The 20,330-nt window shown below is 40.7% G+C and overlaps 1 protein-coding gene across 1 annotated transcript in view; it reads right to left on the minus strand.

Annotated features, from left to right (window-relative positions):
• Window positions 1-20,330, minus strand: part of PPIG (peptidylprolyl isomerase G) — a 340,378-nt gene that overhangs the window by 258,840 nt on the left and 61,208 nt on the right. Inside the window, exons 4-5 of the mRNA XM_078681607.1 lie at window positions 19,641-19,748; window positions 5,474-5,518 (exon numbers count right to left, since the gene is read on the minus strand). Of these exons, the coding sequence (XP_078537733.1) occupies window positions 5,474-5,518; window positions 19,641-19,748 (153 nt within the window). The remainder of the gene's footprint in view (window positions 1-5,473; window positions 5,519-19,640; window positions 19,749-20,330) is intronic.

Genomic DNA, 20,330 nt, shown 5'->3' on the forward strand with positions numbered 1-20,330 from the left:
GGGTCCTTCGTTGGCCCTGGATCGCCCTTCGGGTCCTTTTCCCTCGGCGTCGAACGCTCCTTTTCGGGTGCGATTTTCGACGTCTTCTGCTGTTCTCCAGCTCTCGGCGCCTGGGAGTCCTTCTCAGAGGATCCGCTGTGCCTTGGTGTAGCCGCGAACGCCGAAGTTTTCGGCGTCGGCACTTTCGAGGTTTTGCCCTCAATTTTTCGAGACTTGGGGTCTCTCTGTGCCTTAGAGTCTCCTACCTTCTTTGGAGTCTTCGTAATATCGGTCTCTACGACCGTGTAGCCGTCGTATTCGGCGGCGGCGTTGTCCTCCTCGTCTGATGATAGCCCCAGGTCTCGAAGGGACGGTGGCTGTCCCTTGCCCTGCATGGTGGCGTTGGCTATCCTCTGTCTTTTTCTCACTCGAAGAGTCTTTGGCGTGAAGACGGAGCAGGCGTTGCAGTCGTCGCTCTCGTGGTCGACCGGTAGGCAAAGGTTGCAGACCGGCTGCTGGTCCTTCTGCGCGTACTTGTGGTGGCAGTTACGGCAGAATTTGAATGGAGTGTTGCCCATCTCATGCGTTCAGAGGGCCCCCTGAGCTTGCATTCTCCGATGGACGTCGAAGTTCTTGAAGTTCTCGAAGTTCTTCTACTCCTTTGTCGTCCTCTTCGATGATGTATTCTTTTGTAGTCTTCTCAATCTCTTTTCTTGCAAAAAGGTGCGTATTTTCTTCTTCTTTCTCCAAAAATGTCTGGAGCCCTTTCGGGAACGATCCAGACCCAACCGCGGAAAAAAGAATCTGAAGATGGCGCCCAAGGGTGGGAGCTTCTGCAGGAAGCGTGCCGACGTCACCGGAAATACACCAAAAGGTGGGACGTCAACGCCCACATGGGCTACGATTTATTTTTTTTTTTTAAAGAAAAGACTACGAATCCGGACCCAGCCACAAGACCGCGGAATAATGCACAGCATAGTGAATCCAGAGGGATTCACACTGCAAAACTACAGAACTGTGTAGAGGACTTAGAATGAGGAATTACCACCTGAATTACCACGGGGAACAGAGACACAGCTGCAACACTGCCTAGATGACAGCTTTATAATCATGTCCTACAGTAGTTTTATTGTTACATGAAAAGATTTCTACAAAAATGTATACTGATATTTCTAAATATTTACTTTTGCACTTTAATTTGAATTTTTTACTGCATGATGCAAACATTATTGCCAATAATGCAAAACTTGTGTTAAAAGGAGCTTTTAGCTCTGAAAAGTCTAAAGGTACCATTCTGTACATTATATGTTTGTTCTTTCCTTCGTAGAGTGTCCCACAATGTACAAGACTGCTGAACCTTTCTAAATGACTATCACAAATACTTGCTAATATGGGACATAGATCTAAGAAATAGATACCCCAAAAACATGGGGTAAAAGGCAGCAAAATCATAAAAACGCACTCAATACATGGGAAACTCCTACAAAGTTTTTAATGTGGCGGTACTTCACACCCCAGAACATTTCAGAGCCATGTTTAGTTACTTCAAGAGTGATTAGAGAGGACAAAGAATTAGGAACCGTGTCTCTATAGAATTCCACTCCAATAGAGCCAGCAGGTCCTATTTGTGGGCTAATCTGGATAAGAAAGTCAATATCTACTCAGAACACCTATGAGAAAACTAAACATTGACATCAAACTGTCTTAATAGATAGCAAAATCTTGAATGGACACCTTTTGTGACCTATGTGAGGAGAGAAGGCACACCTGGAAGAACAAGTAACTCATCTCCGATAAATCACTTTCGAGTGGAATCTCTATCTAAGCGCAGATTCCTCACGTTTAGAATATTAATCAGGCGTCAGATTAGATCCAAATACTTTTACAGCAGGATCCTGCAAGCCGATAGGCTGTGTTGTGCACCACCTGCGCGAGCTGAAGTCAGTTTCTTTCTATGCTGTTCACACCCACAGAGCCCATCACTATATTCGCATAACCACTGTGCAGATCCCTAAATCTGGTTCCTTTTTAAATGAAAAAGAGTGCAGTTGACAGAATGAGGAGGCTGGAGGGTTGGCGAGGAATCTGCAGTTAGAGTTTCAATCTGTAAGAGACATACCGATGCAAAAACTCAACGCTCTCGGGATCTAAACAATGCTGTTGCTCCTCTTCCTTGGAGGGTAGAGGTGGAGTAAAGACTGCCAATAGTTTCACATGAAAAGGAATGACCACTTTTAGCAGAAAGGACGCCCAGGTCCAAAAAGGTACTACACCTCGCTCATAAGCTGAGCCGATGTTACAGCGATGAGAAAGACTGTCTTCACAGTCAAAAGCTTGAAGAGTGTACACATCAAACAAGTGAAGTCTAGGCTCAAGTCACACTGTGGCATCAGAAAAGGCTTTGGTGTAAACAAATGTTGGAAACCTTTTAAGAAACGCATCCTAAGAGGCGATTTAAATAAAGAAGGCTGATCTGGCAACCGCAAAAATGCAGAATGAGTACACAAATCTTAATTGTACCCAAAACAATTTCTTGCTGGGTCAGACATAACACAAACAACAACACTTCCGAAAATTTGGCTTAAAGTGGGTTTATCTGGAGGGTGAAGCACCAAGCTTCACATTTGTCCTGACCGACAACTTAAACCGAATTTGCTGAGGGCCGCCTTGCCACCAACAAGACATTTGCCACTTTGGGAGGTAAGTCAAATGCAGTCAACTGCTGCTGCTCAATCTCTAAGCATGGAGATGAAGACTGCGCGGGCCTGGGTGTAGAACCCTGCCTTGTTGCTGCAACATAAGGTTCTCCCAAAGTGGGAGCCTGATCAGGGGACAGGTGGCTCATGGCTATGAGGTTTCGGCAAAACACTCTCCTAGCCCAATCCTGTGCCACTAGGAAGACTCGGGCATGTTCATCCCATGTCTTTTTCAGAACTAAATGCAGGAGAGGTAGCTGTGGGAAGGCTTACAAGAGTCCTGAGCTTCAGTCTATGCGAAAAAGAGAGAGCACAAGAGACTCTGCGGGAATACTAGCAAGCAACAGTGCTGATATTGCATGCTTTTTTCAGTAGTGAAAAGACTGAGCCAGGGTTTTTCCCATTTATGGGAGATGCTCTGCGCCGATACGCTAAATCTAACACCTTAGTTTGTCTATCCTGGTGTTTAAAGATCCCACCAGGTGGTGCACCACCGGGAAAATCATCTAAAGGCCCAGCTACTTCCAAAGGCATTATGCCTCTTGGCAAAGGGTCCAAGACCTAAACCTGCCCTGCTTTTTGCTGTATCACATCACAGTGGTGCGGTCTGTGAACACCAGCACCAGCCTCAGCCTCTCTCTGATAGTGGGAAGAAAAACTAAGCGAATTACAAGTAACTCCAGAAGTGTGATGTTCAGCCAGACCTCAGCAGGAGACCAGGCCTCTGATCTCTACATCTCCCAAGTGGCTGCCCCAACTCAGAAGTCATGTATCCATCACCACTATGTTTTCTTGATGGGGTAAGGCGAGGGGTCTGCCAACGGCCCAATCTCGGTCCAGCAGCCAACACTGCAGGTTTTTGCAGTCTTCTTTGAAATCTGGACATGATCGCAAAGATCCCTTGGGTACTGTGCCCACTGAAACTTCACATCCCAGTGCAGAGACCTTGTGTGCCATCTTGGATAATACTCCTGCAGGGTACAAGAGGCTAGTAATCTCAGCAGCCTCACAGTCATCCTCAATGGGATCCAAAACTGAAGTTGAAACAATGGGATCATAACCCAAATTTACTGACTCTCACTTCTAGGAGGAGGGCACAAAACTATGACCAAAATAGCACTGATGAATGGGAGGGTGTGTGAAGGAGTCAGGGGAGACTTCGGCAAGTTGATAGTGAATTTCAACTATGTCATCCGGAGGGGGTTAATGACTGCCAGGAAGTAATGGGAGTAACATCCAGTTCCTTCCTCCGACAACAGAACCCTCCCTCTGGCCTCTTTAGGCAAAAAGGCGAGCACTTTATGCCACAAAATGGACAGGTGTTCCTTAGTTAGCCACTCTGAATGTGGTGGAAGGTGAGGCGGAGTGGGGAGAAATTGATGGACTTACACTCGCTGGACAATTTGGAGGACCCACTTGTCTAAAGTGATTACTTGCCAGCCCTGGTGAAATGCTGGCTCCTGCCTCTGACAAGGTGGCTGTGTCTCTGGAAGGACACGCTAGAGTAGATTTGCAGCTAAAGCAGCAGGTGGAGTGGGGGACTGAACTGCACATTGTTCAGGATGTTGCCTTTGGGAACCAAAGCCTCAGCCCATAAATGGCTGGGAAGTGTGCTTGTTTGGTAGTGTGAGCTGGTGGTGTGTGTATTGGCAACCCCAACCAGTCCTGAAGGGTGCGAAATTGCTGTTAGAATGGTCATACTGGGGCAAACAGGCCAAAGAAATGTACTGTGGCCCTGCTTTCTGTAAAACGGCGATGGTGGAAGAGGAACTGGCGCAGATCATGAAACTTGAAACAAAGTCAACATTAAAGCTGGGATCGGAACCCAAGGCGGGTCTGAGCACCAAGGGCAGACTTCTATGAGGAAGTCCAACAGGAGGTCCTCACGCATCATTGGGGCCCAAAGGTGCAGCAGAGGAAGCAAGTAAAGTGCCAAAAAGGTACAGCATGGCTTTGAGGAAGGCCTCTATCTGATGCTATGTTACCAATGGACCAGGAAAATCGGGTTGAGTCGGGAGCAAGCTCAGAATTGTTTTTTTTGGAGATCATGATCGGGGGAATGAGAGTTCTAGGCATGGTGAAGCACTCCGGTCTTCTCTGAAGTTCAAGAGAGGTGGGAAGGGGATGAATGATTAGCTCCAGATCCACGTCTGAAGGTGCAGAACGCAAGGAAATGATATCAGGGTGCAGGGGTGGTGCTTGTATGCCATTTTCCAACTACCAATGTGCAGGAGTACTACTGTAAGGTTTCAGGTATGCTGTCTGGGCACTATACTGAAGGGGAGGAATCTGCGACTATAAGTATCCATCAGAATGACAGAATTGTATATACCAGAAATCATTCAATGATCAGGAGTAGCTAAGATGTCACTGATCCAGATAAACATGCTCAACGAAAATGTGACAATATATAGATTTGGCCGTGAAGCTTTCATTATGGTTACAAAAATCATGAAAAATAAAGTATGATGCTAGCTAGACTCTTCACTGCTTTATTCAAAGTACACTTTTGGGGATGAGCTTAGTCCTGTTTTCCTTACATCAACAGATACTTATGCAACAAGACAATTTTTGTTTTTATGTATTGCATCCGTCTGTACCATTAAAATCCGCAAATAAAGTTGTTAAAAAGAATTATCAGCTTTGTAATGCAGCTGTCTGTTCCAGGCAAATTCTTAAGAAAAGACAATGAAAATGTAACCAGAAAAATATTTGAATTTTATATTCTATGTTGTCCAACTCCTCTTTGGTACAGGCTTGAATAGCTTAAAATGTAACTGAAAAACATGGGTAAATACCTTCGAAGAATCCACCATAGATAGATTCACCCCCTTTACCATTTCCTGGGGACAAAAAAGAAAAATACAATTACTTCAACAACATTTATTAAGGTCTAAATATCCTAGTGCACGATACACTATGGGAAACAGGCTTTTCCACTAATGGGTTGTAATAACTGGGCACCGAGTGAATACAACGTTTTAGACTGAAAGGAAACTTTGTGGTGCAAATTTGAGAGACTAAATTATCAAGATCACAATAATAAATTAACACATTTTAAAATAACATAAAAATATTAAAATAGACTACATTATTTGACTTTAATGACTAAGGGTTGACAATACCACTCCCCAAGAGGTTTAGCTTCAGATTGGGTTTTCAGCAAGCTAGTACTTTGATTGTTTAAAAAGATAAAATTGGGGGAGGGGTTACGGCGTCAGCTAAGATAGCCTCATCTCGATTCATCTCTCAATCCCCTTTATTGTAGACCTGATATATTGTCAAGTAAATTTGTTCTTTGGATATCAGTTATTTAATGTTGTTAGTTTCACAACCGGTATATCTATCCTTTGTATAGGTAAGTGATAGTCATTTCTTTTATACGTAATTAACCATTTACTGTTTATTTCACTAACTACTTTGAAATTATTCATTTATTGTTTATTACTTTGTCGTTCTTATTTTACCCATTAGTAAGCTGGGGTCTGCAGATCTTCTTGTAGATGTACCTACTCACATCTACAAGAAGATATGCAGACCCTGGCTCATTAATGGGTAAAACAAGGTTTGGTATATGTGTGACTGTTAGATATGTTCCAATGTGTAACTTTTTTGATAGTTACCTTCACTTTTTGTTCTTCAAGTCCAGGATGTTTTCTTCAGTCTCCTTTTGAAGTTTTTGCTTGCTACATTACTTTCTCCATTTATCCTATTTTAATCTTTTCTTCTCCTGCCTCTCCTTTTCTTTTCTATTAGGACAGTGAATGTTACTGTGATTTTCATACAATTGTAAAATGAATCAAAGGGTTATTACTTAGAACATGAATGGCCTAAAAACCTTTTTAAGAGACAATGAGTTTTGCTCATTGCTCATTTGCAAAGAATGAAAGGCCAATTGGTTCTATTACAAGAAACACATTTATTGGAGAGTGACATATGTAAACTTCGGACACAGTAGGATGAGGATATTTACTATTCTCCAGCTTCAGGTAACAAGGCTGGAGTTGCTAATTTATGTCATTAGCATTTAACTGTACAATTGATTTGTTAAAATCAATAAAACTGAAATCTGTATTAGCAATGTATATGGAACCAATAATCCAGACCCCCAATTACGGTCTACTTTATCACGGATGCTTTTAAAATACCCTACCCATTAATTTCAAATTGGAGGTGATTGTAATCAGATAGCAGATTTCTTCTTAGACAGATATTCGATGGTTACATTCATTCCCAATACCACACAATTCTTTTCAGAAGGTTTGTCCCATAGTGATTTAATAGATGCATGGAGATTAATTAACCCAGACCTTAGGGAGTATATATATTTCAATTCTTCATTACATCAATCTCAATCATGGATAGACTACCTTTTCATTAGTAAAACGATTCAGTGTAGAAAGCTGGCTAGTGTACCAAAAGGAGGTTCACTATGTAGAAAGTCCAGACGATCCTCAAATTAATAATCTCAAATGCTCTCTTTGGGCAAGTAGTTTAGACTTAGCAGAGGGTAGTGTTAAGCATTAGTTGTACAAACAGAGCCAATAAATGAGAGACACACTCAAAGAAAATCAGGACCAATTTAGAAAAATAACAGGTATTTTTATATATATTTCAACATCAAGAACTTTGTTACTGGCTAGTACTTTTCAAGTTATCAATTTTTACAGGTAAGTAAAATTGTCGCACAAATGGGTTTTTACACTGTAATGCTTTTCTATGGAGAAAAACATATACTGCATACAGATACTTGCAATAGTATTTCACGGGTCCCCTTTATGACATAAGGTGTTAAGGGGCAAAGGTCCCAAGAACCACTCGCTGTTTGGGTTAACTTGCCCTGGAGTGTCTGGGTGCAGAGGTACTGGATGGGTTGGCAGCCTTGCGAGCTACACCGGAGGCAAAGAGGGGGGCCACCTAGAAACAGGCTACAGAGGGGAGGGGGCTTGGGGACAAGCCCGAGAGCTCACAATAGGGGGCGCAGTTTGTGAGGGTCTTGGGAACAAAGGGGCACAGTTCGTGTTCGTGGACCCAGGCAGTGGAGCTCGGTTGCAGAGGGTTTTTGGACAGCAGGGCCCGTGCATAACAGTCACTCACAGATATTGGTCAGAACTGCAGAATGGGACAAATAGGACATCTGGGCAACTCTTGGGGCTAGCCTCTGCGATGCTGATATCCTCGGTGGCCGGAGTCCAGACTGGACTTCAAACAAGCGTTGGTTGCTGCAAGGGGGGCAGGTTCCCCGGGTATTTGTGCATGGTGGCTCCTGGGGGTCCTGGTGTCTGCAAACTTGGTAGGGAGATAGATCTGATACTCTGGAGCATGCTGACCTCCTTATGGGTGGCTGCTGTGTCGGTGGACCCAGTGGCCAGCAGAACGGTGAACTGGACGTTGCGGTTTGTGCCTGCAGGTTGCACGAAGTGGCTCCTCCATTTCAAGGGAGATGCTGGTTGGTTTGCAAAGTGCTGGCAGCTCTACAAGTTTTGGACGATGCACAGCTGCAGGATGAGTCAGGTGCTCTATGATAGTGGAGACAAGAGCAGTCAGGCAAAGTTTGGCCTAAAACATTCATAGGCAGTACTCCGTTCTCCACCGAAATACTGAATTTAGTGGCCTTAATGGGAATGAAGGGTAATGGTCAATGGGCTACGTACCCTCACCCACTATATGACCACTTCTTGTGGGGATTGGGTATAATAACCCTGTCCAAGAGTTCTTAATTCCACCTAAATCAAGACGGTGGAATCTTTCTTTCATGGGACACATCAGGAAGCACACCTTAGGGGTGTGACTTGCCTGCTAGTCACCACGTCTCCTTGCATGGCTAATTTCCTGCTTAACTGGTGGGAAATGGTCCTAAGGGTAGGGGGTAGCATCTCAAAGGTCTAAGGGAAGCCAGGGTCACATATCAAAGGCAGCAGGGTGTTTGAAGCTCCTGGACTTGGTCTGCTAAATCACTATCCATCCTGCCGGAGGAGGCGTAAACACCTTCATCCAGTGGAGGCATTGTTTCTGGCCTCAGAGAGTCCAGTCTCTCAACTTCAGAAGGGTCAGACACATGTCTTAGGTGGCAGGCTGGACAATATCAGTCAGCCAGCACAGTAGAGGCTGGGAGGATTTCAGGGGGCACCTTTGGGTGCCCTCTGCGTGCATGTTTTATTAAATCCACTATTGGCATCAGTTGGGATTTATTAACACAAGGTGTTTGATACCAAATACCATAGGTTTCAGGGAAGCCATCATGTAGCTGGAGAACTCGTAATGACCAGTATCCAGTGCATATACTTAAGATGGCTTGCCTGTTCACTTGTACTATCTAGCAACTGAACTAGATAGCACAAGGACATATCTACTCATGCAGATATGTCCTCACATGTAATATAAAGACGCCTGCCTTAGGGTTATTAGGCCAGTAGGGGTCACTTACTTATATTGCATGCAGTATGTGTAGGCATGGCAAACAGGATGTACACCATGTCGTGTTTTCACAATTATTTGCAACAATAAACGGAAGAGGGACCCTGAAAAAACTGAATGAGTGAGGAAGACACCAGGGAAATAGGACAAACACACACAAAACTCCCCTCACACATATAAATCTAATATCAGCAATAAGTCCATCCGATAATACGGGGGTCCAAAGCTGAATACACAACCTATGTATTCAGCTTTGGACCCCCGTATTATAGGATCGAGGATGGCAGGACCTCGACTCCGCTCGTGGTGACAATATTTCCTCGTGGCACTGAGCCTAAATAACTGACTGCCGGACACGGGAGCTGCTCTATCAAATACAATCACGTGAATTAAAATTGTTCTATGCCCTTGTGGCGTTTTTAGACACAGGAATCACTTAGGATTCATTGATTGCAGGAAACTATTCATACCACATCTGTAGCCCCCATTCAAGCGCTTTTTCTACTTATCCCACAAACTCTTATTGGAGGATGTACGAACTGCCTGCGCTCATCTAATTCCTACTGGTATTGGGATTTATTTCAAACCAATGCTCTATTGTGAAAGAAGCCCGGTACCTATTTAAATATAGGTTTACAGCCAAGATATGGTTATTTCTAAAACATATAAATAAGTTGCGCCCTGAAGAAGGAGCTTGTTGATCTACATGGGATCTCCGAAACGCGCGTTGGCGCTTATTTTCTAGTATGTTTTTGTTATATATTGTATTTTGTCATAATTTGTTTTGTCTAGCTTATTGTCAGATATTGTTGGTTTTTTCCTTATGTGGTGGTTGGGGTGGTTACATGTATATTTACGTATAGGTACCCTACAATATCATTGTGCTGGGCTCATGTCTTGTTTTATTGAATGTTTGTGATGTCTCATGCATTATATATGAAAATGAAAAAAAATGCATAGAAAATCATACAGATTTATGTATCTTGATAAATAAATGAACTAAAAATTATTTTATAAAAATATGCTTAGTCTGTGGGGGTCTCTAATTAATGGACTTATTGCCAATATTAGATTTATATGTGTGAAGTGTTTTGTGTGTTTTGGTCTTCACACTTGTTTGCACCATTTTATGTGGCCTGCAATGGCAGTCTGCATGAGTGTTTGTGGTGGGTCCCTTAGGGTGGCACAATACATGCTGCAGCCGTTAGGGACCTTCTTTGGTACTCATGCCCTAGTTACCAGATGTACAACTTAGTAGGGACTTCTAGAGGTGCTAAATATCTTGACAATTGGTGAACACTTACTTTGTTTTAGGGAAAAGCACTGGTGACCTGGTTAGTATGGACTCATTGCACTTCAGTCAAAACTGCATTAAATGGCAGGCAAAAAGTGGGGTGATCATGTCAAAAAGGGGCACTTTCCTACACTCACGCCTTACATAATTCAAAGATGTGTTCCACAGTAATTTCAGACCATGCTCCAGTTTGGTCAGTGTTTTACCTGTTACATAATAGATCTAAATCCTCACACAGTAGGTTTAACAACACTTTGAGTGACCCAGCTTTTTTAGTACAATACCAACAGTTTGCTCATGTATTTATAGCCTTTATTATGAATGATACTATTGCAATGCATATGGTTTGGGATGCCCTTAAAGCTGCTTCCAGTGAATTTATTATCAATTATGAGTCCCTGAGGGAAAAGACAGCAGTAAAAGAAGCTTTGGAACTTTAACACAAAATGAAAACATTAAAACACAAATGTTACATGGCAAAACATGATAAACAAAACTTAGAGGAACTTATCATAGCCAAGATAAAATTCAATAAAAACTCCACAAATAGGGCTCCAAGTTATTTATTAAAAGTTAATGCTCAGTATTATAGAGGCAAGAATCGATCTGGGAAACGCCTGGCCAATTACTTAAGATTTTAAAAAAGAGAAGACAAATGTCAATTCTATTCTCAATTCACAAGGATCTACAGTCTATAAAGATGCAAAGACTTTCATTCTTTTTCTCCAATATTATTCAAATTTGTATCTTCCCGATACGCCTTCTGACACTATTAAACGATTATTTCCCGTCCTTCCATAAGGCCATTCCTCTCCCCTTAGGCCTTCCTTCTTTAGAGAATGCATTCACAATCCAGGAACTTTTAACCGCAAAAAAAAACTGGCTACTGGTAAATCACCTGGACCTGATGGTTTACACAGCAGAGTTAATTTACAATTCTCAAATGTGTTACTTCCCCTTCTACATTGACTTATTTCCTTTTTTCCTCTTCTAATTTCTCTTAGGGGTCCTTTACAGAGGCCAGGATAGGTCTCACTCCAAAAAAAGTAAGGGATTTGATGCTGTGTCAAAATTCCAGGCCACTCTCTAGCATAAACACAGATGGTAAAATGTTTGCTAAAGCTCTTTCTCTTAGATCCTACTAGACATTTATTAGTTCCAAACGCTTTTTGTTAAAAGATGCAATATTTCTGCTAATTCTCGCACTTTTCTCAACATAATTAATAAAGCTACTAAACTACAGTTCTCAGTGGCCGCATTATCTTTAGATGCTTAAACAGCATTTGACAGGGTTAATTGGCAATTTTTGATAAAAGAGTTACAAAGGCATGTATTTGGTCCTAAATTTATAGATTTAGTTTTTCTACTGTATTCTTCCCCTCAATCCTCTATAAATGTTAATGAAACCCAATCATCCTATATTACTTTGAAATAAGGCACTAGAGCGTGTTGTTGCCTGTTATCACCTCTTCTTTTTATTTTGGCCTTGGATCCTTTTTTAAGTCAGCGTAAATCCTCTTCATCATACTATAATCTTCACATTAAAATTCAATATATTAAATGTAATGCTTATGTGGATAACGTTTTAATGTTGGTCATCTCTTGACTCATCCATCCCGGCTTTCTACAAGGAACTACAACTCTATTCTCAAGTCTCAGAGTACAAACTCAATATTAGTAAATCAGATGTTTTACGCCTCAATTTTTAGTGTTATGGGTCCATTTGATCATGCGGGATTTGTATGGAATTCTTCCAAGTCCTTGGTATTTGGTACTGAAATTAATTTCAACACATGTGTAAAGCCAATGTCAATGAATTATTAGACAAACTCAATGCACACACACAAAAATGGTCTCCTTTGTACCTCGCATGGTGAAACCGATTAGATACAATTAAAATGATGTTGCTTCTTCTGATCAATTTTTCCCTTATGATGTTCCCAATTAATATACCACAAACAGTGTTTTCATGGATAGGCATGATACTTAAAAAAAAAGTCTAAGGAATGAACAAAAGCATGCATTTCCCTTGCTCATCTTAAACTCCGGGAGGTCGAGTGAATTTTCCTGATTTTCCTTTTCATCTTTAAGCGGTTGGCATTAAACAAATTCAAAGATTTTTACTTTCTCCTATCTCCACCCCAAATACGTTATGGTCCGATTTGGAACTTGCACTTATTCATCCATTCACATATTTATTAACATATATTATATATGTCCTCTACTTTTAAAACTTGGATGCTTTCTGTTATACTCCACCCTTGTAACTTGTTGAGACCATATATGGTGTATAAAACCCTGTTTCAATTATTGCACAATAAAATAAATCCATTGCTTACGGATTTATTTCAACTTCCCTCGGACCCTTGAAATGCTACGGATAATAAAATACGTCATTCAATTCATAGTAAAGCATCTATCATAAACTGGCTGGTTCCCACATTTTCTTAAAACTAGAATTGAAACCATAGGGGAATCTGACTCAGCTTGCAAATGGTCGGTAGATTTGTGGGATAAGATATGGTTAAAACTTTACTACACTGCAAGTTCGGTCTCTTGAATGCAAACTCTATTTTTCTTTTAGAACAGATTATACTACAACCTGAGAATTTATCTAAATCAATACTTGCAGGTCAACAGACATTTGGATGGTTCATACATTCACATGTTTTTTCACAGTTCTATAGTATTAGAATGTAATGATATTATAATAGTTTCTTCGATATTTTCATTAGAAAAGTTCATTCTAGCAGGGTTGCATGATACTTGGTCTCAGGAGCGCCTTCTTGGTAAATTAATAGACTTGCTGATTGCTATGAAGGTTATTGCATCCAAGTCCAAAACAAAAACCAAATTCAACAATGGTGGAATTTAACGTGTTACAATCGTAGGTTAGATACATTTCACCTTCATGCAACTTCAGTCGCAATCAAATGTGACAGGCTGTGGTTTCCTGCTACTAATAACCTAATACAGATTTTCCACTGTATTATTTTAATTTTCCAACATGTCTATTTTACTTATAGACATTATTGTTGCTTTCATGAGGTTCACATAATTTATTATATAATTGCTACAACTTTCGATTATCATCTTTGGTATTATATATAATATCACTATTAGAAGATCTCAATATATTTTCTTCTTTCCTTTTTCCTGTTTTTTTAACTTTTGTTTTTTATAAAACCTCATTTCTCTTAACAAGGTTACGGAAATGGTGCTCATATATCTTCATTTTTACCGCATCACTTAATTATTGAAGTATACTACACATAGTTCTGTTTTATAAAATAATAAACCTATTTAACTAAAAAATAAGTTAAAATGGCGACCCTTGAATAAATGATTCAAACAAGGCATTAAAATATTACATAAGGCATTCATACTATGTCATGATCACAGATATATCCTCTTAAGCTACCAGAATAACTGATGATTTCACCTAGCAAAAACAAGCCCCAACTTAAAACAAAAAAGTAAGTATACATACAAGTATTCAATTATCTTTAGGAACAATCATAATATTTCAGAGCATAAGAAAATGAATTAGTGAGCAAGGTTTGTACTTTTTAGACTCTAAACGGTGCAATCCCATGTAGGGTATCGCAAAAAATAATTGTTCTCCAGTTGTACCAGCTGGCATTAATTAAATCTATATTTCATCTACACAGCAATAGTAGGTTCTAATTTGTATAAATGTACGTCATGTGAAGTGGGCTCTTTTAAACAGAGGTCACTATAAAAAAAAAAAGAGCAGTGCCTTATATGATGCACAATGTCACTTTATGGTGTAGCAAAAGCCTTCAACTATATACATAACTGTCCTGCCTTTAGTACCTTCACTTGGCACCTTCAGGCATACACAATACCAAACTCTCAAATGAAACAAAGTGTCACGTGGTTATGATCGGCTCTTGTAAGCACCATAATTTAACATTATCATGTTTCTAAGTTGCCACAGTGAACTTTGACACACATTTGCTTACATGTCTGTGCAGGATAATATTATTTGCCACTGCACTGCTTGCATTTCCACTTCATATGCTCACTATCACGACACCCTCAACATTCTGTACAAGGGATACCGTTAATTTGCGCAAATGATGTTGCATATTTTTGTCTGGTAGATGACAAAGCTATTAAATAGGATAAACAATAACAGCCTGACTAGGGCTTCAGCATTGCCGCATGGGTGTTATTATATATATATATACACACACACACACAGCATCACCCCCTTGTTTAAGGGAGAGGAGCATTTCACGGACACTGCTAGGTTGCTGCATGATGGAATTCCAGACTAGCTTATTCCTGTCTACCCCTGCAAAGAGTGATGTCCAGCTTACAACCAAGACGGGCACCCTGATGACACTTACCCACAGGGAATAGGGAGTTAGACCACATGACAGGGATTTGGTAGGACATCCATTCTAGGGAAACTAGGTTAGGAAGCGCAAAGTGAGAGTACACTATAATACAGTACTTATATGCCCAAATACATTCACTGTTATAACTCAATGGGTGAATTGTTAATCTTTTTCACTATTCTCATTATGCTAATTTCGCTATTTTGTTTCATTCTACTGATTATCGCAGCACACATTTTGTAGAAGAATAACAATACTTCAATAAATATTGAAACGCCTTGCTGAGTATTTTTTGTGGATTTCTTTGGGTATGCATAAGTAACCAAATGAAAGGGTTCTAGATCTGTTACTACGATTCCTGGGGGGGGGGGGGGGGGGGGGGGGGGGGGAGGGGGAAGAGGGGGATCAGGGTTGTCATGTTCTGAGGTTGCACACGCATTTGTTACCCTGTAAGGTTAGGGGTATAGATGGTGCACTGTGAGCAAGCAGGGATACAGGCCAACATCGCCTGAAGGTGTGCACAGATCAGACTGGCACAACCCTCACGTTTATGTTGTCCAACAGACGTTGTTTTACCGGAGAAGTAAAAGCCATACGAAAAAAGTAATAGAAAAAAAGTGGCGACAGAAGGATTATATTTTTTAGTGTAGGTTGGTTTGTTGCATCAAACCGCATCTTCTGTGAAAGTCACGGAAATTGTAATACTGGAGTATTTCCTTGGAGCTAACTCATATTTCTTCATATAATATTCAAATGTTTCAAAGTTAGAAATCTAAAGTGACAAATGTAACTTTTTAGTTTTAACAAAATTTGATTTTCATACATTTGTTAAGCAGTTTGGCTTCATGTTCTAGAAGTAAGACACTGACCGGCGTAGGCTGCATCCTGTTTTTTAAAATCCGCTATCAAAGAGGATAGCCCTATTCCACTGAAACTACATTAACCTAAAGTTTATGTCAGGTATTTTTAAGTGCCTCAGCTGTTTGCTCAACTGTGTTATTTGCAGCACCGATGTTGAGAGAAAGAAATCAAGCATGGATTGTGCAAGTAAACATGCTGGTTGGGAGTTGATACATTCAGATCTTGTTAACTTGCAGATGTTAATCGGGTACTGTTTAGCTTGAAGGGTGAAATGGAGATACTGTATTATTAATTAATGGGCTGCCATGTGTTGGTGAGGAACATTTGTGAGGTTCCTGAAACAATAATGAAGGGATAGCTGAAAGAAACTGGTGAGACAGAAGAGAAAATCTGCATAACGGATTTGGAAAAAAGAGGATTCAAAAGGATCTGGTCTATGGTATGCAGAGGTTAGACTAGGGAGATGAGCAGTATTTGCACAATGCCACAAAACATTACTTTCACTCAGGGCACAAGTCCTAAACAAAAGAAGTGGGTGTCTAACCAAGTTGGGCAGTATGCAAGTGACATCTTGGCCAGTGACATCACAGCTTGAGACATCACAGGATCACAGGAAGTGGCATCTCAAACTATTACCACTGGAAGTGAAAGCACAAGAAGTGACATCAGATCTTAAGACCCAGCATACATTTTTAGCAGGTCTATCAGGAGTGCAATTAAGCACAGTACACTATTTAACAAATGAGTCTGGGATGTGCCAAAAAAGTGACGCAAACCAAACGCAAAACCTGGGCCTCAACTTGTACATTATTTTTTTAAACTCTGCCACAAATAAATTGACAACAAAGGAGAAATGTAGCAGTAAATTTGTTATGCTAAATTAGTTGAAAATTCTGCTTTTTAAAATATCATATGGGGTTAAGGCACCTGCAGCAGAGATCTTTGTGTGGCCAGTAGATCTCAGGGAATACTAGGAATGGTAAGATAACTTTGGAGGTTAACATATTTGCTGGAGATCAGAATTTGGTCTAGTTCAAATTATGAACCAAAGTAGCATAGAGGGTTAATATATCCCCTGCAAAACACATCATCTGAAACGCAGATTAGAGGTTTTTTATTTTATGTAGATGAGTTAATGGGATACTGCTTTTAACACATAGATTTTGTTAATTGTAGTTCATAAATTGCAATCCTTCTAATACAGCACAGTGAGCTATGAAGGACATGTGACTCCTAAATCTTGTAGTCCTACCGTCTTTTGTGACACATCCTGTACATGGATTTGCACACAGGATCTAAAGTTAAAGTATCACGTGTAAGTGTGATGTAAAGTGCTCCGACACCCTGCATTGGGTTGAGCAGCACTATAAAAAACATAAATCAAAACAGTGATATTTAAATTGTTTTTTATTTTTATTCTTTTACTTGTCGAAACACGATAACACATATCATACCATATCATGACCATATACTGTATACAAAAGATCCACTCACAACGGGAAAGGACACTGTCTAGCAATGACATTATTTGCATTTTACATAGACAGTTGCACATCAGCTATACATTAATCCTGTCCCAGGTGACAGCGCCAACTGCCTTCTCATATCATATTTCCTATGATAGGTCAGTCTACCCAGTGTACACTTCATCGTTTGTGGGACAAGCCCGCAACACCCTGCAGTAGCAAATTATGTGGGAGCATCTCTGCCCATCTGTTTTCAGTGATACTATTCGATGTCTGGGCTCACTCAACCTCTACCTCTCCAGTCCCCTTGCCCACAAAATAGGCTTGATATAAGCTCCAGCGGTTCCTGAGACGATTCTAGGTGAATGAGTAGCTCGCTGTATACATCCAACTGAGTGTTATAGTAGACCCTATCTGCATGCCATTCAGCCAGGATGAGGACTGGGCCCCTGGCCCAAGCCCATACTTATGGAGTCGGTCTGGGGTGTAGTGTACCTGGTTAACGTATTTGAAGTGTATGAGTTTATGTTTCCCGTTCAGCAATATTGACTCAATCACTTTACCATTGAAAAGGTAGATAATTTTAACTACCTGGGAAATCTTTTTAACTGTAAACTGAGCTGGGCACCATTAATGAAAGCTCGAGTTCAGAGTACCAGTCGATCCATAGAGGGCCTGTTTCGTTTTTGTGGTAAACTAGGTCAAAAACCGGTAGCACACCTAAAAACTCTTTATATATCCAAATGCCTATCTGTGGCCACTTATGGGTCGGGGGTATGGGGGATTGAAAGCCCTGCTATAATACAGGTGATGGAAAATAAATTCCTAAAGCGGGTATTATCGATCCCACCGGGTTCATCAAATAGTTTCTGCCACAGTGAAATGGGAATGAGCAGGGTCACGGATATTGTCCGTTTGTCGCCTCTATTATTATGGGGCAAAATATGGTTGTCTGACGACCTGCAGCTCTCTAAAGAAATCCTTCAAGATCCCTTGGCTGTCATATGTCAGTGATATGCTGCATAGGATAGGATTGGGAAATGTTTATGATAATCCCGAAAATATCCAGGGAGACATTAAAGCCCATATAAAAGCAAGTTATTGGAAATCCCTAAACACACCAAGTCCGGGTGGGCCAGCCGATTATGCATGTACATTACAGCATCAGTTCTATTTAACTTTTACAAATCATGTGCAATGGCGGTTTTACCTAACAATGTTCAGATTAAATATCCTTCACTTCCTCTTTGCCTTTCCTAAACAAGGGGGCTGGTGTGAGAGGCTGCCCCTTGTCCTTGCAATAGCAGAGTAAGCCAGAGTACCATACATATTGTCCTCTTTTGTTCTTTATATTAGGAGCCAAGGATTAGATTTATCAAGCCTATCCTTAAGGGGCGGCAACCAACTAACTATAAAGAAGGTTATGATTACCTGTTATCGCTATCTTCTACTGGAGTATGTTGCGCTATGTTAAACTTCATACGAGTGTCACTCCAGATTAGGAAACGTTATGGATAATCTGGCCGCAGATTTGTACTTGGCTGTGCGAATTTGTATCTTTGCTGTATGATGGCCTTTCAATTTGTAACTATTGTGTGTAATATTATATGCTGACTTAGGGTAAATAATGTGGGTCCTATCACTTGTAAGTTTATATTTCATCAATTGATTTGTAGAATGTATCAAATAATGTTTTATCCTTTTTAAAAAAAAAATGTGTAACAATAGATGGTTCTTTTTATATGGATAAATTGCGTTCTGTAATTTTAAAATGTACTTTTATGATTCGTTGTATGAATCGAATAAAGTTTTTGAACCGAAAAACCGAACCGACTCAATCACTGAACAGCAGTATTTACAATCCTTATCAGCAAAAGTTTTACCTAAGTCCCTCTGCCACTACTGCTGAGCACGATTGACACCTGGGATGCGAGCCTCCTGCACCAGTGCGAAGACCTTCGTAACCAACCAGGTGAGGTTATTCAATTATTATTTATGTAAATACTGCGACAGGCCAACACATCTGACATTCTTAAAATACATGCATATCACTTATATACAGGGACTGTAAAAAGTAAAAAGCATGCCTCTCTTATGTACTTGTGAAGTAATACCAAGCTGTATGCCTTTGTTGCCCCTCCATTGCATTTAAATATAGATGTGAGGCTTTAGACAGCTACTAGCTAGGATACCATGATGGCCCCTTAAACTCGCACTTGGTTTTGAGCCCAGCTGACATTTGAAATAACAAAGCCCCCTTGCCAGCAGGTTGTTGCTCGGAATGCAAGCAGACATTGTGCAGGGGCTGCATGAATGTGTGCCGGTGTTTGAAAATTACACGGGGTCAAGTATTTCTCTGGGGCCCAACTTCTTAGCAGAGTAGACAGCTTCCTCCCTGTGAAAATGGTGGTAGACACAGTTGACCCGAGTGCACCCTCAAATTGTGCCCTGTTTTTACTTGCCACCAAGATAAAGAGCATAACCATCACAGAATGATATCTCCAATACAGAAACTTGTTTGGCTGTCTACGCCAAACCAAAGTCTAAAGTAACAGCTTACCTTCACTGAAGTCTCCACCTTGGACCATGAAGTCTTTCACTACTCTGTGGAATAGGCAGCTCTTGTAATGCAATGGCTTCTGGGTGCTTTTCCCCACGCCCATCTCACCTGAAAAAAAAGAAAAAAAAGGTTAGATATAAAATATAATTAGCAATAGTGGTGCATGCATAGATGCATTTTAGATCTAGTTACGTATGGGGGGAAAACAGCTAGGACAGGTATATACAAGATATAGTAGACAATAGGATGTGGTGCCTGGAAAACAAATATCAACAGTATTTTATATACTTCCACCATGACTTGTAATCATTATGTTACTCCTAGACTGTAGGGCCTACCCTATTTAAAACAGACTGGTGCCCAAGTACTTTTGACAGGAACAGTAACCGCTTCTCAAAGACATTTAATTCACAGGCTTGCGTGGCTGGCACACGTGTCGCAATGAATGTTTCATTATGACCAGTCAGAGAAACAGGTGCAACTTCTTTTAAGTCTGATATCAATTAACAGCTGCAACTTCACAGATGTGCACAGTGGTCTTTTCAGCCAGGTTAGCCACTTTAACATAAATTCCTTTACTTCTGCGTCACTGCATACCGTACATGGACCAAAAGAAGCTTGTCTGGTAGAACAGCCACATTTCTCCAAGGCTGTTCAGCGTTTATCGATTTAACTTTTCAAACCTTGAAT

The sequence above is a fragment of the Lissotriton helveticus genome, chromosome 3_1 (assembly GCF_964261635.1).
Source record: "Lissotriton helveticus chromosome 3_1, aLisHel1.1, whole genome shotgun sequence".
Lineage (NCBI taxonomy): Eukaryota > Metazoa > Chordata > Amphibia > Caudata > Salamandridae > Lissotriton > Lissotriton helveticus.